Here is a 21,932-nt window from a genome sequence, read left to right as displayed (position 1 = left end):
AAGACAGTATCCCCGTGCACCACATGACTTGCAGTTGCTAAGACTTGTGTGCGACCTTCCCCAAAGTTCTTTGTGCATAGCATAGCTTAGACCCTCAGCAGTCCATCCTGCGACGCAGAGCTTCCCGAGTGGTTCTCGGGCGGCGTGGGAATCCTTTGTGCCATGCTCCATGGGCCTCCATTTGCACCTCCCTTGTCCCCGTGCTGTGGGACTCCTGTGCGTGGTCTTCTGAGGGCTCTCTGAGTTGCTGAGACCCCCCTCTGCCTCCTCCTCCTGGGTAGAGTCGACCTGGTCCTCCCTGGGCCCGGGCAGTGCCATTTTCCGCTAACCGCGAGCTTTGCGTTTACCAAGGCTTGTTAGCAGAATCCAATGATGCAAACCAGACTGCATTCATCCATCTGGTGTTGGACATCTTCTGCACCAACCAGGAACCCGCATCTGTCTTCTTTGGTGTAATACTGATTTTGTCTTCTCTCCAGTGGTTCTCCATTTGCACCTTCATCCAGGTTAGCAGGGCCTCCTGTTCTCCCTGGACTCTTCAGTGCTTCTTGGACTTGGTCCCCTTCTTCCACAGGTCTTCAGGTCCAGGAATTAATCGTTGGTGTCTTGCAGCCTCTTCTGGTTCCTGCACTATCACGAATTCTGGTGTGTTGTAGGAAACTTGCTGTGTTTTACTCCTGCTTTCCTGGGCTCTGGAGTGGGGTAATTTACTCTGTGTTTTCTTATATGCTCAACGCCCCTCTACACACTACACTTGCCTAGGTGGGAAACCAACTTTCGCATTCCTCTATTTTAGTATATGGTTTGTGTCCCCCCTAGGCCCATTGCAGCCTATTGTGATTTTCACTGTTTACTCTATTTTCTGACTATTTGCTTACCTGTTTTTGGTTACAAGTGTGTATATTGTGTAATTTACTTACCTCCTAAGGGAGTATAGTCTCCAAAGTATTTTTGGCCTTGTGTCACTTAAATAAAGTACATTTATTTTTGGTAACACTGAGTATTGTCGTTCATGTGTGCGAGTACTGTGTGACTACAGTGGTATTGCAAGAGCTTTGCATGTCTCCTAGTTCAGCCTTGGCTGCTCTGCCTACAGCTAGGTAAGTACCACAAATGCCATAGCAACCAGGAAAGCAGGAGTAAATCACTAGAAGTTCCCCAAAACACCCAGTTAGAAGAAAAGAAGAGAATTGCAAAACCCAGAGATGACTGCAAGAAACCACCGGTGGATTCCTGAAGAGAAAGACCTGTGGAAAGAGGGGACCGAGTCCAGAAGACACAGCAGAGTCCAGTGGGGACAGGAGTCCCTACCCACCAAGTTGAGGATGCAGGAGTTGGTCAATGGTGAGGAAGGAGAGTCAGCACTGCAGCCCTGGAGTCGGAGTCGAGTTCCTGGTGGATGCAGGTGATGTTCCACGCCGGAAGGAAGATTGCAGTTGGGTTTGCGTGGTCAGATTCCACCAACAAGCCTTGGCAAAGGCAAAACTTGCAGTTGGCGGAAAGTGGTACCGGGGGAGGAAGACTGCAGTTGGGTTTGCGTGGTCAGATTCCACCAACAAGCCTTGGCAAAGGCAAAACTCGCAGTTGGTGGAAAGTGGTGCCGGGGACCAGCAAGGCCCAAGAGGACTCAACCCAGGAGGGGGCATCAGACGGGGCCCTCGGCGTCACAGAGAGCCCACAGAAGCACAGGCAGCACGCTCAGGAATCCCACAGGACGGGGACACAGAAAGTCGCAAATGGAGCCCACACAGCACTACGAAAAGGAGTCCCACACCGCAGGAGAGTCACTCAGGGACCTGTGCGTCGCAGCAAGTAGTGCTGGACGCTGGATCTACACGATGCCTGAAGACCTCTTGGAGAAAGTGCCAACAAGCATCGGCAGCTGCAAAACATGTGGTGCACGGGGATACTGTCCTACTTGGGAAGGCAAGGACTCCCAAGTTGGACAGCTGGTAGAAATGATCGATCTGACCACTTCCGACTACCACCTGTGATGCATTATCCACGCAGCGTGCCAGGACGGGGGATCCACGCATCCTTCTTGTTTCCTGTGCAGACTGAAGACGGGCTGTCCTCAGAGAATGGGCGACTGGGGAAATGTTGCAGAAACTGGAATGAGCCGTGCAAACAATGTTGCAGGTGAAGTCTTCGTCTTTGTTGCCGATTGTCAGGTCCTGGAGAGTCCACATGCAGGTTCTTTGGTCGGAAGTGGAGGTTGCAGAGGAATCCTGCTGGAATCTTGGAAGTCAAATCTGAGGAACCACCCAAAAGAGAGACCCTAAATAGCCCTGAAAGGGGGATTGGTCACAAAGCTGGGTGACCACTTATCAGGAGGGGGCTCTGACATCACCTGCCTGACCTGGCCACTCAGATGCTCCCAGAGATCCCTGCCAACCTTGGATTCAAGATGGCAAAACCCAGGGACCCTCTGGAAGAGCTCTAGGCACCACCCCTGGGGTGATGATGGACCCTTTCCATGGTCCAGTTTTGCACCAGAGCAGGGACTGGAGGTCCCTGAACCGGTGTAGACTGGTTTATGCACAGAGGGCACCAAATGTGCCCTTCAAAGCATACCAGTGGCCTGGGGAGGCTACCCCTCCCCAGTCCAGTAACACCTATTTCCAAGGGAGACGGTGTAACACCTGGGGGTCCTCTAAGGAGCCCCCAGAGTGCCTGGAATCATACAACTAATGTAGGAGGCTGGACTGGCTTGTAGTGAGTACCAAGGGGTACTTGCACCTTGCACCAGGCCCAGTTATCCCTTATTAGTGTATAGGGTGTCTAGCAGCTTAGGCTGATAGATAATGGTAGCTTAGCAGAGCAGCTTAGGCTGAACTAGGAGACGTGTGAAGCTACTACAGTACCACTTAGTGTCATATGCACAATATCATAAGAAAACACAATACACAGTTATACTAAAAATAAAGGTACTTTATTTTTATGACAATATGCCAAAGTATCTTAGAGTGTACCCTCAGTGAGAGGATAGGAAATATACACAAGATATATATACACAATAGCAAAAATATGCAGTATAGTCTTAGAAAACAGTGCAAACAATGTATAGTTACAATAGGATGCAATGGGGAAACATAGGGATAGGGGCAACACAAACCATATACTCCAAAAGTGGAATGCGAACCACGAATGGACCCCAAACCTATGTGACCTTGTAGAGGGTCGCTGGGACTATTAGAAAATAGTGAGAGTTAGAAAAATAACCCTCCCCAAGACCCTGAAAAGTGAGTGCAAAGTGCACCAAAGTTCCCCTAAGGACAAAATAGTCGTGTTAGAGGGAAAATGCAAGGAAAACACAAATCAGCAATGCAACAACGATGGATTCCTGACTGAGGGTACCTGTGGAACAAGGGGACCAAGTCCAAAAGTCACAAGCAACTCGGAGATGGGCAGATGCCCAAGAAATGCCAGCAGTTGGTGCAAAGAAGCTCTTACTAGGCTGAAGAACTGTGAATACTGCAGGAACGACAAGGGCTAGAGACTTCCCCTTTGGAGGATGGATCCCCCACGCCTTGGAGAGTCGTGCAGAAGTGTTTTCCCGCCGGATGGACGCCAACAAGCCTTGCTACACGCAAATCGTGCGTTTGGCGTTTTTGGACGCTGCTGGGGCCCAGGAGGGACCAGGAGGTCGCAAATTGGACCTGCAGAGAGAGGGGACGTCGAGCAAGACAAAGAGCCCTCACTGAAGCAGGTAGCACCCGGAGAAGTGCCAGAAACAGGCACTACGAGGATGCGTGAAACGGTGCTCGCCGAAGTTGCACAAAGGAGTCCCACGTCGCCGGAGACCAACTTAGAAAGTCGTGCAATGCAGGTTAGAGTGCCGTGGACCCAGGCTTGGCTGTGCACGAAGGATTTCCGCCGGAAGTGCACAGACGCCGGAGTAGCTTGCAAAGTCGCGGTTCCCAGCAATGCAGCCCAGCGAGGTGAGGCAAGGACTTACCTCCACCAAACTTGGGCTGAAGAGTCACTGGACTGTGGGGGTCACTTGGACGGTGTCGCTGGATTCGAGGGACCTCGCTCGTCGTGCTGAGAGGAGACCCAAGGGACCGGTAATGCAGCTTTTTGGTGCCTGCGGTTGCAGGGGGAAGATTCCGTCGACCCACAGGAGATTTCTTCGGAGCTTCTGGTGCAGAGAGGAGGCAGACTACCCCCACAGCATGCACAAGCAGGAAAACAGTCGAGAAGGCGGCAGGATCAGCGTTACAGAGTTGCAGTAGTCGTCTTTGCTACTATGTTGCAGGTTTGCAGGCTTCCAGCGCGGTCAGCGGTCGATTCCTTATCAGAAGGTGAAGAGGGAGATGCAGAGGAACTCGGCTGAGCTCATGCATTCGTTATCTAAAGTTTCCCCAGAGACAGAGACCCTAAATAGCCAGAAAAGAGGGTTTGGCTACCTAGGAGAGAGGAAAGGCTACTAACACCTGAAGGAGCCTATCAGCAGGAGTCTCTGACGTCACCTGGTGGCACTGGCCACTCAGAGCAGTCCAGTGTGCCAGCAGCACCTCTGTTTCCAAGATGGCAGAGGTCTGGAGCACACTGGAGGAGCTCTGGACACCTCCCAGGGGAGGTGCAGGTCAGGGGAGTGGTCACTCCCCTTTCCTTTGTCCAGTTTCGCGCCAGAGCAGGGGCTAAGGGGTCCCTGAACCGGTGTAGACTGGCTTATGCAGAATTGGGCACCTCTGTGCCCAACAAAGCATTTCCAGAGGCTGGGGGAGGCTACTCCTCCCCTGCCTTCACACCATTTTCCAAAGGGAGAGGCTGTCACACCCTCTCTCAGAGGAAGTTCTTTGTTCTGCCATCCTGGGCCAGGCCTGGCTGGACCCCAGGAGGGCAGCTGCCTGTCTGAGGGGTTGGCAGCAACAGCAGCTGCAGTGAAACCCCAGGAAGGGCAGTTTGGCAGTACCAGGGTCTGGGCTACAGACCACTGGGATCATGGGATTGTGCCAACTATGCCAGGATGGTATAGAGGGGGCAATTCCATGATCATAGACATGTTACATGGCCATATTCGGAGTTACCATGGTGAAGCTACATATAGTTAGTGACCTATATGTAGTGCACGCGTGTAATGGTGTCCCCGCACTCACAAAGTTCAGTGAATTGGCTCTGAACAATGTGGGGGCACCTTGGCTAGTGCCAGGGTGCCCTCACACTAAGTAACTTTGCACCTAACCTTTACCAGGTAAAGGTTAGACATATAGGTGACTTATAAGTTACTTAAGTGCAGTGTAAAATGGCTGTGAAATAACGTGGACGTTATTTCACTCAGGCTGCAGTGGCAGGCCTGTGTAAGAATTGTCAGAGCTCCCTATGGGTGGCAAAAGAAATGCTGCAGCCCATAGGGATCTCCTGGAACCCCAATACCCTGGGTACCTCAGTACCATATACTAGGGAATTATAAGGGTGTTCCAGTAAGCCAATGTAAATTGGTAAAATTGGTCACTAGCCTGTTAGTGACAATTTAAAGGTAATGAGAGAGCATAACCACTGAGGTTCTGGTTAGCAGAGCCTCAGTGAGACAGTTAGGCACCACACAGGGAACATGTACATGCACACCTATGAGCACTGGGGCCCTGTGTGACAGGGTCCCAGTGACACATACATATAGGCCACAAACCTATGAGCACTGGGGTCCTGACCAGCAGGATCCCAGTGACACATAACAACCATACTGAAAACATAGTGTTTTCACTATGAGCACTGGGGCCTGGCTATCAGGATCCCAGTGAGACAGTGAAAACAGTGACAAACACCCTGACATACACTCACAAACAGGCCAAAAGTGGGGGTAACAAGGCTAGAAAGAGGCTACCTTCTCACACAACCCCCCCCCAAACGAAAGACAATAAGGCTAACCTTGGCCAGTTGAGACTTTATTGTCTAAGTGGTGATAAGTAGAGAGTAGCTCTGCAATAGACTGGTTACTCCCTTTATCATCCACTATATGGTTATTTCCCTGTGGGGATGTAAACCACCCTGTTTGAAGTTTTTTAGCTAAGCAACAATGTGAAGATGTATTTTCAGAGTTTCTATCAGTAAGTTTTAGTTTAGAGCAGTGGGAATTGTCCACTGAACCTATTTGTAGTGATGGAAATGCCAGACAGGGATGCTGTCTCAGAAAAGCCATAGCTGGGCAAAAACTTTGTCCATTTGGCTGGAAGAGAGAACAGGGATGCTGTTTCTCTTGAGTTGGAGCAGGGCAGGGATGCTGTCCTATGAGCTCCACACTAGGGCAGGGATGCTGTCCTAAGTGTTGTGAGGTAGTGCAGGGTTTCTGCACTAAAGTTTCTCTGGGAGGGTTGGAGGGATGCTCCATGTTAACTAATATGGTGCTGTTTTTCTCACCAATGTTAGTTATCCCACAGAGAGGTACTTCCACCTCAGGGAGTCCAGCTTTGCCAGCTGATGATTCCCTTGGAACAGGTGCCACCCCAGGAGAGGTTTCTCCCACCACAGGAATAGTATCCTGAATGGTAGGGTGGTTAGGGGATACTGTGATACCCTTTTTACCTGTTGATGGAGAGGGATCCTGAGTTTTCAGGCCTTCTCTCCTTTGCTTTTTCATTTCACTTGAAATGAGAGGGAACAATTCCTCAGGGATGCCCAGCATGGCTGCACGGGCATAAAACTCTACATCAGCCCAACCTGAGGCCTCTAGGTCATTACCTAAGAGACAGTCTACAGGTAAGCTAGGTGATACCACCACCTGCTTAGGGCCAGTAACTCCACCCCAACTAAACTGAATTATAGCTAAGGGAAGAAACTTAGTGGAGTTATGGACATCAATAATCTTATACTGTTGTCCAATGATGTGTTGTTCAGGAGGCACTAGGTTTTCAGTCACCAAAGTGAAACTGGCACCTGTGTCCCTGTAGGCCAAGGCCTCAACACCATTTATTGAAACTGTCTGCCTGTACTTATCCATTGTAAGGGGACAAGCAGCCAGTGTGGCAAGGCCAATGCCACTAGGTGTGACAGAAACTGTCTTGGGACTGATGACATCAGTTTCCACTATGGACCCATAAGTGAACCCAACTACACCCTTTGCTTGACTGTTGCCAGCAGTCCCACCACTAGTACCACTACTGCTAGGGGCACTAGAGCTTGATGTATTAGTGGTGGTAGGCTCAGGGGGTTTACCTGGACAGGACTTATGCCCTGGCCTATGGCCTCTGTTTTTACACACAAAGCACCAAGGCTTTTTAATGTGTGCAGGTTGGGAAGAAGAGGAAGAATTTGTTTTATCCCCACCCTCTGAAGAGTGTTTAAGATTTGAAGTGGGATCTTTGGTTTTACCCTTATCCCCATGCTTATCTTGAGATTTTTCACCATCTTTCTTCTTATTGCCATCTTTGTCACCCCCTGTATGAACTTTTCTGTTCACCCTTGTTCTGACCCATTTGTCTGCCTTCTTTCCCAATTCTTGGGGAGAGGTCAGATCAGAGTCTACCAGGTACTGGTGCAACAAATCAGACACACAATTATTAAGTATATGCTCTCTCAGGATTGTGTTATACAGGCTTTCATAATCAGTAACTTTACTGCCATGTAACCACCCCTCCAAGGCCTTCACTGCCTGGTCAATGAAATCAACCCAGTCTTGTGAAGACTCCTTTTTGGTCTCTCTGAACTTTATCCTGTACTGTTCAGTGGTTAAGCCATAACCATCCAGGAGTGCATTCTTAAGAACTGTAAAATTATTGGCATCATTTTCTTTCACAGTAAGGAGCCTATCCCTACCTTTTCCACTAAATGATAGCCATAGGATAGCAGCCCACTGCTTTTGAGGGACATCCTGTACAGCACAGGCCCTCTCAAGTGCAGCAAACCACTTGTTAATGTCATCCCCCTCCTTATAAGGGGGATCTATCTTGTGCAGATTCCTGGAATCATGCTCTTTTGCAGGATGACTATGGGGAATACTGCTGCTGCCACCATGGGTATCTAAACCCAACTTCTGTCTTTCCTTCTCTAATTCTAAAGACTGTCTATCCAAATCCAGCTGTTGCTGTTTAAGCTTCAGTCTGGATTGCTCCACTCTCAATCTATTGAGCTCCCTTTCTAACATTCTGTCATCAGGGTGGGTGGGAGGGACATTCCTAGACACAGAAGTATGGTGAGAATGGACAGAAGGAGACCTGTCCCTTACAGAGGGCACCCTAACAGCTTGGCTGACAGTGTAATGTGAGAGCACATCATCTGTATGATGTGACTCCACCTCAGTACCAACTATGCTAGACTGTCTTGTAATGGGAAGGCTAAGAAGTTTCTTTCCTGAACCTTTACCTGGGGGTGTCCCTGGATCAGATTGAGAACCATTTGCTACTTTTTCAACAGATGTGGCCACCTTGGCCTTATCTTGTTCTCTAAGCATATTAAGCAATAGTTCCAAGGAAGGATTCTTCCCTACACTCAAACCTCTCTCTATGCAGAGACTCCTTGCTCCTTTCCAGCTAAGGTGATCATATGCAAGTTTGGACAGTTCAACATTTTTTCCTGTGCCAGACATTTTTTAGAGAGAGTTAAAGTGATAGAAAAAGAGAAAAAAGTTTTCAGAACTTTTTGGAAAGACAGAAAAAAACTTTTTAAACTTTTAAGAACTTTTTGAAAGTTTTAGAAGTACTTTTCAGCACTTAGAAAAGAGTGCAAAGAGGAAATGCAAAACTTTTTGGCTATGTGTATATACACTGACCTTGTTTTGTATATTTTTCTCTTATGAAAAGTACAATGACAAGAGTGGTAAGTAGTCTCAAGCACTTATCCCACCACTGCACAACCAATGTAGGAGGCTGGACTGGCTTGTAGTGAGTACCAAGGGGTACTTGCACCTTGCACCAGGCCCAGTTATCCCTTATTAGTGTATAGGGTGTCTAGCAGCTTAGGCTGATAGATAATGGTAGCTTAGCAGAGCAGCTTAGGCTGAACTAGGAGACGTGTGAAGCTACTACAGTACCACTTAGTGTCATATGCACAATATCATAAGAAAACACAATACACAGTTATACTAAAAATAAAGGTACTTTATTTTTATGACAATATGCCAAAGTATCTTAGAGTGTACCCTCAGTGAGAGGATAGGAAATATACACAAGATATATATACACAATAGCAAAAATATGCAGTATAGTCTTAGAAAACAGTGCAAACAATGTATAGTTACAATAGGATGCAATGGGGAAACATAGGGATAGGGGCAACACAAACCATATACTCCAAAAGTGGAATGCGAACCACGAATGGACCCCAAACCTATGTGACCTTGTAGAGGGTCGCTGGGACTATTAGAAAATAGTGAGAGTTAGAAAAATAACCCTCCCCAAGACCCTGAAAAGTGAGTGCAAAGTGCACCAAAGTTCCCCTAAGGACAAAATAGTCGTGTTAGAGGGAAAATGCAAGGAAAACACAAATCAGCAATGCAACAACGATGGATTCCTGACTGAGGGTACCTGTGGAACAAGGGGACCAAGTCCAAAAGTCACAAGCAACTCGGAGATGGGCAGATGCCCAAGAAATGCCAGCGGTTGGTGCAAAGAAGCTCTTACTAGGCTGAAGAACTGTGAATACTGCAGGAACGACAAGGGCTAGAGACTTCCCCTTTGGAGGATGGATCCCCCACGCCTTGGAGAGTCGTGCAGAAGTGTTTTCCCGCCGGATGGACGCCAACAAGCCTTGCTACACGCAAATCGTGCGTTTGGCGTTTTTGGACGCTGCTGGGGCCCAGGAGGGACCAGGAGGTCGCAAATTGGACCTGCAGAGAGAGGGGACGTCGAGCAAGACAAAGAGCCCTCACTGAAGCAGGTAGCACCCGGAGAAGTGCCAGAAACAGGCACTACGAGGATGCGTGAAACGGTGCTCGCCGAAGTTGCACAAAGGAGTCCCACGTCGCCGGAGACCAACTTAGAAAGTCGTGCAATGCAGGTTAGAGTGCCGTGGACCCAGGCTTGGCTGTGCACGAAGGATTTCCGCCGGAAGTGCACAGACGCCGGAGTAGCTTGCAAAGTCGCGGTTCCCAGCAATGCAGCCCAGCGAGGTGAGGCAAGGACTTACCTCCACCAAACTTGGGCTGAAGAGTCACTGGACTGTGGGGGTCACTTGGACGGTGTCGCTGGATTCGAGGGACCTCGCTCGTCGTGCTGCGAGGAGACCCAAGGGACCGGTAATGCAGCTTTTTGGTGCCTGCGGTTGCAGGGGGAAGATTCCGTCGACCCACGGGAGATTTCTTCGGAGCTTCTGGTGCAGAGAGGAGGCAGACTACCCCCACAGCATGCACAAGCAGGAAAACAGTCGAGAAGGCGGCAGGATCAGCGTTACAGAGTTGCAGTAGTCGTCTTTGCTACTATGTTGCAGGTTTGCAGGCTTCCAGCGCGGTCAGCGGTCGATTCCTTATCAGAAGGTGAAGAGGGAGATGCAGAGGAACTCGGCTGAGCTCATGCATTCGTTATCTAAAGTTTCCCCAGAGACAGAGACCCTAAATAGCCAGAAAAGAGGGTTTGGCTACCTAGGAGAGAGGAAAGGCTACTAACACCTGAAGGAGCCTATCAGCAGGAGTCTCTGACGTCACCTGGTGGCACTGGCCACTCAGAGCAGTCCAGTGTGCCAGCAGCACCTCTGTTTCCAAGATGGCAGAGGTCTGGAGCACACTGGAGGAGCTCTGGACACCTCCCAGGGGAGGTGCAGGTCAGGGGAGTGGTCACTCCCCTTTCCTTTGTCCAGTTTCGCGCCAGAGCAGGGGCTAAGGGGTCCCTGAACCGGTGTAGACTGGCTTATGCAGAATTGGGCACCTCTGTGCCCAACAAAGCATTTCCAGAGGCTGGGGGAGGCTACTCCTCCCCTGCCTTCACACCATTTTCCAAAGGGAGAGGGTCTCACACCCTCTCTCAGAGGAAGTTCTTTGTTCTGCCATCCTGGGCCAGGCCTGGCTGGACCCCAGGAGGGCAGCTGCCTGTTTGAGGGGTTGGCAGCAACAGCAGCTGCAGTGAAACCCCAGGAAGGGCAGTTTGGCAGTAACAGGGTCTGGGCTACAGACCACTGGGATCATGGGATTGTGCCAACTATGCCAGGATGGTATAGAGGGGGCAATTCCATGATCATAGACATGTTACATGGCCATATTCGGAGTTACCATGGTGAAGCTACATATAGTTAGTGACCTATATGTAGTGCACGCGTGTAATGGTGTCCCCGCACTCACAAAGTTCAGTGAATTGGCTCTGAACAATGTGGGGGCACCTTGGCTAGTGCCAGGGTGCCCTCACACTAAGTAACTTTGCACCTAACCTTTACCAGGTAAAGGTTAGACATATAGGTGACTTATAAGTTACTTAAGTGCAGTGTAAAATGGCTGTGAAATAACGTGGACGTTATTTCACTCAGGCTGCAGTGGCAGGCCTGTGTAAGAATTGTCAGAGCTCCCTATGGGTGGCAAAAGAAATGCTGCAGCCCATAGGGATCTCCTGGAACCCCAATACCCTGGGTACCTCAGTACCATATACTAGGGAATTATAAGGGTGTTCCAGTAAGCCAATGTAAATTGGTAAAATTGGTCACTAGCCTGTTAGTGACAATTTAAAGGTAATGAGAGAGCATAACCACTGAGGTTCTGGTTAGCAGAGCCTCAGTGAGACAGTTAGGCACCACACAGGGAACATGTACATGCACACCTATGAGCACTGGGGCCCTGTGTGACAGGGTCCCAGTGACACATACATATAGGCCACAAACCTATGAGCACTGGGGTCCTGACCAGCAGGATCCCAGTGACACATAACAACCATACTGAAAACATAGTGTTTTCACTATGAGCACTGGGGCCTGGCTATCAGGATCCCAGTGAGACAGTGAAAACAGTGACAAACACCCTGACATACACTCACAAACAGGCCAAAAGTGGGGGTAACAAGGCTAGAAAGAGGCTACCTTCTCACAACTAATACTTGCAAAAGTATTGAGGTTTAATTCCAACATGTTTGATACCAAACATGCCTAGGTTCGGAGTTCCCATAATGTAGCTGGACATAGGTAGTGACCTAAGTCCAGTACACGTGTAAAATGGCATCCCCGCACTCACAAAGTCCAGGGAAATGGATCTGGAGTTTGTGGGGGCACCTCTGCTTGTGCAGGGTGCCCTCACACACAAGTACCTGCACCCTGCCCTCTGGACTGAGAAGGCCAACCATAAGGGCGACTTACAGTGACCTGGTACAGTGACCTGTTGTGAAACACGGGTGCATGCACCCGTTTCACGCAGACTGCAATGGAAGGCCTGCAGAACCCTTCATTGGGCTCCCTATGGGTGGCAGAATAACTGCTGCAGCCCATAGGGATCCCCTGGAATCCCGATGCCCTGGGTCCCATATACTAGGGGCTTACATGGGGCCATCAGTATGCCAATTGTGGGATGAAATACAGACTTTTGGGACAGAGAACATAATCTCTGGGGTAATGTTCTAAAAGTATGAGTAGGGGAGCATTTCTGGGATCACTTCATGAGGCACTTGTTTGATAAGTGAAATTATTTCTTCCATCATACCTTTTAGGGCTTGTTGAAATCCTTCCAGCCATTGGTACAGCCAGTGTAACGCCGATTCATATAGTGGATGCTACAGCCTTCTCCCCTATGATATAACTAGGGGGTAACCTCTGCTCATGTCTGTGCTTGACTACCAGTATTGATGGGTATTGGTTCTGTGAGACTGGATTTTGCAACACTGCATATTTCTTTTTCATGATGAAGGAATTGTCCAAGTGCATAAGTGAACTACAAGTCCTTCATCATTATGGAAAAACAGGAAAGGTTCCAAGCAAAGACTGCTGCGCAGGATTCTTACTTGCTTCGAAAGTGCTGTTAAGAGTCCAGTGTGAATAAAGATATTGCTCTGTTCAGATGAAGAAATTTGACAACTTGGACGTTAGGTGAGCTATTCATGTATGGTTGGACCAAAACAGAGACCTACGTTCTTTGAACCAACTTTTTTATCACCTTTGCAAGTAATGATACCTGAATAAGCACCTGATAGGAAGGCAACTACGACATGGTTAACATTGTATATCACCCTCTACTGCATTTTGCATGGAACCCAAACTCCATTCAGTCAGGTACACTTCCACATGGGCTACGACAGTGTTGTTGGCATTCTACGGACACAAACGTGTCAGATATATGCAGTGTTTCACTGGGCCCTCTTTTATGCTTTCTGCTGAGACAGTGCTATCAATACTTCTTCCTGGAGTGATGGATGATTTGGCCAGGAACTCCTCCATAAACTTTGTTTGTGCTTAAGCTACTGAGTGGATTTCTGCTCTAGCATATTTATGTTATACCTGCTAGAATCCTTGTGGTTCTGGACGGACTCTGAACATGAGTTGTATGATATGCAGAGGGGAGGTGTCATGGTGTGGTTCTTGGAAGTTTGACGTAATATGCAGTGTGATTTGATGTTGGAGAATAAAGACATGTTCAACAGCAGTGCATGTGTGTGGAGTAATTTATGTGCATGCTTCAGGGCTCGGTAAGATGCTACACTTACTTTCCCTTTATCATTATGAATTTCTTTGGAATTTTCCCACATTGTCAATAATTAAAGGAATAGAAATGTAAGAGTAGAACTCGTTTATCCATATGGTGACTCTGTTAGGGTTAGTCTACAACTTTACTAATGTGCTCCCGACGACCTTAAAGCAACGCCAAGCACAGTTCAATTTTAATTGATTAAAAAAAACAGTTACTGTGTCTGCCACAGCGTGGCAGAGTACTAACATAGATGTGAAAGAGAACGCAGACTTAAACATAACTGTCACAATAAAAGTAACTATCTTGCATATTAATTACAGAAAGTCCTGTAATCACGTCAGTGTTTTCTCTAAATCTTAAATACGAAGAAGAAACCTATTTTGAAAAGGAGCAAGAGTTGGAAGGAATAACTACAGGTGAGAAAAAAATACTCTGTTGTGGAAGACGTTCAGGGAGATATTTGGGTTACATCTGAATGTCCTGTGGTTCAGGGGTCCCCATTACCTTTGACTAATTTTAAATGAAACTATTTACAGAATACATTTGGGTGGATAGCTAAGTAAGATATACATTTAGTTTAGGCATTTCAGAGTTTATTCATCTTCTAATCTGAAATCTTTGTCTTAGATTTTTTTTTGGTGTTATTTGTATTACCTTTCTTTCTAAGTGGCAGGGTTTTGAGTTGTAAAGCCTTCATATTTGGGAAGTACTAAGTACCAGGGGTCTGGTATCAAACAAGAACATCATGTGAGACATACAGAGCAATTTAACAAGGAGTGTGTTTGAGTACTGTTTGTGTTCTTTGTACAACAAACATAATTATTTCCACAAATATGTATATCTAAACTTGAGGTGTGACATACTGTTCTTGATCAGATGTTGCTGTAAAGTTATCTTGCATTTCCTTATCTTAATATTTTTACGACTATGTTTGGAGGACAGGCACAGCTTTTTCAATCAAGTGCACTTGAATATGCATGTTTTTTCTCAAATTAAATGGATGACTACTAAGAGAACCTCTTGAGAAATTGATATTTTTAATAGATATTTAAGCATAGATCTCTAATATTCCATGAAGAAACTAAAGAAAAGATGGGAAAAGGGGTATTGAGACTGATTCTCTCACCACTAATGTCCACTACTTTAGACAAAACTTGAATAATAAGCCAAAGCTATAACCCAGCTAAAGGACTGAAGGTGGCACCATTTGAGGTGGCTCTTAGAAATGCTTCAAGAGGGACTGAAAGTAGATTTGAGCTGCTGCTGTAATGCTCAGATACTTTCTGGTAATCTTCATTACTCCAATGATTCCTTACTCGTCCCATTCCTGACTAGGTGGAGTGAATCTGCCCCCTCACTCGTTCTGTCCACTACTGTAAAGCTTTTTGTTCCCTTTCTGTGAAAGGGACAAAGCCAAAAGATCCATTTAGACCCACACCTTCCCTTTGCACGTCCTGTTTAATATGAAGACTCAAACTACAAGCTGATAAAACAACAGGGAGGGAAGGACGTAAGGACTGGGACAAGCAAGAAAGAATCAGAGTAATGAAGATTAATGGTAAGCAATAGGAGCAATAACTCCTCTTCTTCTAGTCTTTGTCCCATTCCAGATTTGGTGGAGGAATGCGAAAGCAAAAACCTTTTTCAGCAGCCCAGGAAAAAATGCATGGGAATGCGCAACTGCAAGAAGAAATTCTTTATCAATTCTTCAGAGCAGGAGCAGAAATAACTGCCAATAAAAAAATCTCAGCACCCACTAAGACATCCTAAGGATATAAAGAATCAAATGGATGGAGCATGGGGACCAAAAAGGAAAAACTTTGAAGAAGATTTTGTAGCCATCGAGATCGCTGAGGCAAAGCACAATTCAGACCCCTGTGCTGTATGTAACCTACAAAGGGAAATAAAAGTGGATAGTGAAGACCAAATGGCAGCTCTGCAGATGCCTTTAAGGGAAACATCAGACCTTTCTGCCCAAGTGGATGTCATATCTCTAGTAAAGTGTGCTTTGATCCCTACAGGAATTTCTCTACCTTGAGCTAGATAAGCTGAGAAAATTACCTTCTTCAACCAAAGGGGCAAGGTAGAGGAAGATGGCTTCTCACCCTTCTTCACTGGACCAGAATTAATTAAAAAAAAGGCTATCTAGCTGCTTAAACCCCAAAGATGTCAAGAGATAGATCATCAGAGCACAGATCACATCCAACAGAGGCAGAGAAGGGTCAGGATCAGACTCTTCCTGCTTTTGCTCAATCTCCAGGTCACGTGAAAACTGGATTTGACCTTCGGTAAGAACTTGGGGTCAAGCTAAAGAACTACTGTCGTCAAAAATTCACAAATATGGATGCGACCAACCATGTTATTTAGTTCTCCCAAACACCTCGCCATGGTAATGTCCACCAAGAAAGCAGCACTTCAAATTAAGGAATTTGAGAAACAGACCCCAATGGTTCATAAGGGGACTCCTTAAGGTGAGAAAGGACCAAAAGATTTTCCCACCAAGAAAAAGAGGTATGTATTATAGGTCTCAGGGGCTGAAATCCCTTAAAGAGCTTAGAGGCCATGCGTTCAACAGAAGACAGATTGCCCCAGGGAGCACAACAGGTCTTAATGGAGAACCATTGAAGCTTAAGAGTAGCAAGAGAGAGGCCCTTTTCTAGCCCCTCCTGAATGAATTGAAAGAATTCAGTAGTAGGAGCAGAAGCAGGAGACAAAGACCTCTCTCTGCACCATCTATCAAAGGAACTCCATTGATATTCATAAGCTTATTTGTGGAAGCTCGTCAAGAGGACTGAAGAGAACAGATTACAGACAATAACAGATTCTTACTTAAGACACTTTCCCTCTCAATCTCCTAATCGAAAGTCTTAGTTTGGCTAGAATATGTAATAGAGGAACAGGAATTGACTTGGGAGATGGATCCAGTGGAAAGGAGCCTTTCCCTTTCCAGAGGTAACAGCTTGAGAAGAGGGAACCAAGGTCTCGGAACCCACAAAGGAAGCACCAACACAACCTCTGCTTGCTCCCGGAATAGGCAAGCTAAAAAACACGGAATCAATGATATTGGAGGAAATGCATAGTGGAGAATTGGTGGTCCAGGGCTTGTGAGCTCTTTGGTGCTCAGAGCACCCTGAGAAAGGACCCTTTTGAAAAAGAGAAGCTTTGAGTTTAGAGAAGGGGCAAAAAAAGATTCGCCACTAGAAACACCCAACGACTGCTAATCTGGGAGAACACCTGAGGAGCTATAACAAACTCTTGAGAGGGTGGGAATCCTCGACTCAAATTATCTGCCTGACAAGTCATCACCCCTTGATTATGGATGGCCTTCAACCCCATTAGGTTGGTGTCTGCCCAGGAACAAATGAGGTTGTTGGGAGAAGGGGAGCCGCTGCCAGATTGGTGATTGATGTCTGACATCACCACCCTGTTTTCGATGTGGACTACCACATAGGGGACCTCTCATTGCCCCTCCCTGAGAAGGTAAGCAGGCTGTTCCAGACCCGCCTCAGTTCTTTTTAGTTTGATGACCTCATACTGTCTGGCACAGTCTAAAGACCCTGAGCTGTGTGACCCAGTTCCCCTCCCCCAAAACACAGCCCCACAGTCCAAATTGTTGGCATCTGTGAATAGTATCAAGGGGTCCAGATAGCAAAGAGGGGAATCCGTCCCCAGAGATGGAGGATGCAACCACTAAGAGAGTTCCCATGTGATCAATGCTGACACAAGAATCTGTGCATTATCGGCCTGGGCTGGTGTCCAGTGGAGCAAGATTTGTTGAACCACCTGATGTTTGTGAAGGCAAGCCCAAAGTATGACTTCCAAAGTTGCTGCCTAAAAAGAAGGAAGAGACAGAATTGTGAATAACCATACCACTTGTGAGAGAGACTTTGTTCAAAAAGTCCTGGCCTTCCAACTGCCCCTGAAGCTGTAACCAAATTCATGCAGAAGCCTTCCTGACTCATAAAGGTGCAGAATTGACAGTCTCAGCTTGATGCGTCTGGCTTTGGGAATAGAGACCGTGACCTGTGCCTTGTCAAAAACTGCTCCTATATATTCCAGTCTCTGAGAAAGGACCAGAAAGGACTTTGATAAATTGATCTGGAAACCAAATTTCTCTAAAGTTGAGACTGTACTGGAAGTATCTGTCCGAGCCTTATGCTGCTAGGGTGCCTGAATGAGCAGATTGTCCAGACAGGAATGGATCATGACTCCCAAGAATGCAGGAGACCCTTTGCCAGAGCCAGTAACTTTGTAAAGACCTGAGGGGAGATGTTTAATCCAAACAGGAGTACCCGGAACTGCCTATTCTGGAACCCCACTGAAAATCTGAGAAACCATTGAGAGGAAGGAGCCCCAGATATATGGAGGTACATATCTTGGGGATCGATTTTCACTAGAAAATCTCCTGGGGAAATCAAATGGATAACCTGCTGCAAGGTATTCATCTTGAAGTGTATGGCCTGGATGAATCAGTTTAGGAAGAGCAGGCCTATGATGATCCGATAATCTTCAGAGACCTTTTGGACCAGAAACACACAAGAATAACACCTGCTACGTCTCTCCTAAGATAGGACGCTGATTAAGGCCTGTTTGAGTACCTGAGAGGTGATACTTTGTTCCAAGGCCAGTCTCTTGAGGCTATTGAGTCTGAATGAAATGAGGTTCCTTAAACTCTGAGGAAACCCCTAGATTGTAACCCTGAGAAACAACCTGAATGACCTAGCTGTCGGTAATCGAAGTTCAACATACTTCCTGGAACTGTAACAGACGACTCCCCACCAGCAAGAGAAAGAGCTTAAACTATTCAGGAAGCCTGTTTTGAGCCACCTTTACCACCAGATTGACAAGCAGAACTTCCTAGCTGAAAAGATTTTCGTTGAAGCCTGGAACTACTCTGTTTGAAATCGGTTCTTCCCCTTCTTTACTGATCAGCCTTTCTCTTGCTGCACTCCTAAGACTTCTGTTTGTGACAAACATATTAAACATGCTTCTGGCTCCTGAAATACTTTTTAAGTAACTCCACTAAGTCATCCACAAAAAGTCTACTTCCACCAAAAAACATACTCAACCAACAATTAATTTGTGTCAACTCCACTTTCTAACCCCTCAAGTGAAGATGGTTCCTTGCAGCAACAGAACTTGCAGAGGTCATAGCAGAAGCCCGAAGAGTATGGAATGCTATATCTGAAAGGAATTTAGCCTGTGCCTCCATCCAACTCAACAACTCGGAAAAATCATCACCTTCTTGAATAGCAAAGGAAAGAGCCTGGCAATCCTTGACTAAGCAGTGAGATGCATTTTCACCATAAATCTATGACTGCAAGGAAAAGCTGAGGCCAGCAAGAGCTCTTTTCAAATCAACTTCAACCTTCTATCCACTGGTCACTCAAGGTTACATCTTCTGACAGCAGAGATGGTTGCCCAGTAAGGTTGGCAGTCAAGGGATCTAAAGATAGTACTTGAGGCAATTCAGTCTCTCTCTTAGACAAAGGATATAGCCTTCCCATAAATCGAGGTGCTGACTATCAGGATCTCTCCATTCACATTGTAAAAACTGAATCTCAGGAATGACAGGAAGTTTAAGAGTAGATGAAACTGACAAAACCATTCACCAATGGTACTGGGCTGTTCTATATCTGCCAGAAACCAAGGTTTAGAAGACAAGTATGAAACCACCGGCTCTAGGTCCTCTTTCAAAATATATTTCCCCTCTAGAAGCAGTACCAGAGGGAATCCCCAGATCATCCCCACCGTAATCCAGGGAGGCCAAGGATGAGAAAGGTGAAGGGGACGAAACAGACCAAGCAGACCCAGTAAAAGATGCAGGAGATAATGGCGAAGAACTCCGTCCCTGATGCTTAGTATACTCCCCTGACAACTTAAAATCCACAATGAGAGACACTGTGGGGGAAGCTGTAGAATATTCTGTAAGAAACAAGAAAACGCTTCCTTTGGCAGTATTGTACAATGCAACTGAATTATGTTTGGGATGTTCTAGGCAGCTCTTCCAGGAAAATCAGTAATGTGTATTGTCTGTACCTCTGGATATCACAATTTAAGAGGATTATGATGTGATATGATTGCTAAACAGTACACTTAGTTTATATCTTATACCCTGCAAAGGAAATATGTTTAGAGATTATCTGGTTTACAGACTAAGCACAAAGGGAAATGACCCAATACAGGGGCAAGGGTCCATCTTGGATTGTTAATTCTGTTGTGTAGGTTCAACAACTTTCTTTCATCAGAGGAGAATAGGAAAAGGTAAGGTGCATAGAGTTGTCCCCAACTGTTATTGGGAAGAGTATTGTTCTGAGCACCTCTCCAAAATATAGTTTGTTAAAGATCTGAACCTAAAGGTCATCTGTAAAGCAGCAAAGTTGTGTAACTTATTGGTTAAACAAATGACAGGTGAGGGGGGTCCTCATTGCTGCAAAGCTCTGCATCATCACCGGGAATCTCCAGCTGCTCCACATGAAATCCATTTGTACAGTGGAATGATGCATTTGAATTTGCATATACGTAGTTCTGATGTGAGTGCGTACAGTAGACATGGGGGGAATCCACCTTATAATGGCAAAGGCACTCATGGGTCTGTGTCAGAGAGCCTGGCAGTAAGGAATTTCAGAAGTGAGATTGGAGATAAAGGCAAGACAGAATGTGTAACCCAAACACAATCCTATCCCAAAGGCACCTGGGAAAATACAAACCCTCAGATTACATTTAGAGGCTTCATACTTCAGATTATCAGTACATCACAAATAGCATGATCTAACAAGTGAAACTTCAGCACCCCCTTTGATCTCTCTGTGATGCTTTGGGACTCTGATATTTCCCATCCGTATGGAAATCTGGGGACTGGAAATAATGTATAAATGTTTATTTAAAAGGGTATATGATACTTTTTCCCTTTCTTAAGAGGACATGATGTTTTTTTTGGGTGTTCCGCTCAAAGTGTGGCGGACATCCTGCAGTACCCTTAATATAGTGGGCTGAAGACCGCCAGCACTGGTGGTGTTCTGGCACCCCCGCAGCTTTGGCAGTCTCCAAGGACGACCGCCAAAGTCATAATAACCACCTTAATTTCTAACAGCATCAGACTAAGGCTCTCATTATTAAGGAAGACTGCCAAAACCACAGGCACCGTAAGATGGCCAGTGCTGGCGGTCTTCCGCCCACCATATTACAGGTACTGCTGAATTTCCGCCACACTTTGGGTGGAAATCCAGCAGTAGTTGTGCTGGCGGGCGGAGGCGCATGGGTGGTTCCACCACCGGCCCGCCCCACCAGAAGGACACTGGCCGCCGTATTATATGCAATAATACAGCATGGCAGTGTCCTGATGGCGGGGCCCTGCCGGAGGTGGAAGCTCCACTTCCCTGCCTGATGACCTCCTCCCTGGACGAGGTAAGTTGATGGTCCGACAGGGGAGGAGGGACAGGGTTTGGGGGGTGTTGTGTATGAGTGGGTGTTTGTGTGTGTGTATGCGTGTTTGAGTGTGTGGATGCGTGTATGTATGGGTGTGTGTATGCGTATTTAATTGGGAGTGTGCATGCATGTTTGAATGGGTGTGTGCATGTGTGTTTGGGTGTGTGCATGTGTGTTTGGGTGTGTGCATGTGTGTTTGAATGGGTGTGTGCATGCATGTTTGTATGGGTGTGTATATGCATGTTTGAATTGGTGTGTGAATGCGTGGTTAAATGCGTGTATGAGTGCTGAGGTGAATGCGAGTATGGATGGGTGTGAGTGAATGCGTGTATCTGTGTGCGTGTGCATGTATGCCGGGAGGGGAGCGTTGTACCTGGAAGGGGGTTTTGTGCTTGCTGGGGGGTGGGGTGCAGTTGTCTACAGGTGACAAGGAAGAAATTCCCTGTCACCAATAGCCTTTCTGCCAGGATTTTCGTGGCGGTGCTACCGCAGCGGAAATCCTGGTGGAAAGGCGGCTCCAAATACCACCACCAGTCTTCTGTGGACCTCCGGAGGTGAGCGGGTCCGACCGCCATGGCAGTTTGAGTGGAGATGTGGCAGTCTTCACCACCAGCCTGTTGCCGGTGAAACCGCAAGGGTCATAATGACCACCTAAGTCTTTAGTTGGCAGAGGTATGCACCCTGTTCAAGTAGCCACCCCAATCCTAGTCAGGGCAAGTCAGATACACAAGCTGAATTACTCTGTGTTCACCCTCTGGTAGCTTGGCACAGAGCAGGCAGGCAGGCTTAACCGAGAAGGCAATGTGCGAAGTACTTGTGCAATACTTATTTACAGTAACACAGTGAAAGGCACCACAAAAAGGACTACACTAGGTTAGAAAAACAGATAATATTTATCTTATTGAAACAAGACCAAAACAACAAAAATATAATTAACAATCCAGAGTTATGTCATGGAGAATAATTTAACTCATAGGTA

At 46.8% G+C, this 21,932-nt stretch overlaps 1 protein-coding gene and 1 long non-coding RNA gene across 10 annotated transcripts in view; one reads left to right on the top strand and one right to left on the bottom strand.

The window, feature by feature from the left end:
* LOC138296083 (zinc finger protein 773-like) overlaps window positions 1-21,932 on the top strand; it is a 464,416-nt gene that overhangs the window by 345,778 nt on the left and 96,706 nt on the right. For 7 of the 9 annotated variants that reach the window (XM_069234910.1, XM_069234906.1, XM_069234905.1 and 4 more), the window contains one exon: window positions 13,846-13,941. The exons of the other annotated variants lie outside the window; for them this stretch is intronic. In XM_069234910.1, the coding sequence (XP_069091011.1) occupies window positions 13,846-13,941 (96 nt within the window). The remainder of the gene's footprint in view (window positions 1-13,845; window positions 13,942-21,932) is intronic. 9 annotated transcript variants of the gene reach the window in all.
* LOC138296084 (uncharacterized) overlaps window positions 1-21,932 on the bottom strand; it is a 331,416-nt gene that overhangs the window by 291,223 nt on the left and 18,261 nt on the right. The gene's annotated exons all lie outside the window — the stretch shown is intronic.

This window comes from Pleurodeles waltl, chromosome 5 (assembly GCF_031143425.1).
Source record: "Pleurodeles waltl isolate 20211129_DDA chromosome 5, aPleWal1.hap1.20221129, whole genome shotgun sequence".
Taxonomy (NCBI): domain Eukaryota; kingdom Metazoa; phylum Chordata; class Amphibia; order Caudata; family Salamandridae; genus Pleurodeles; species Pleurodeles waltl.
This window is presented reverse-complemented; position numbering and strand designations above follow the sequence as displayed.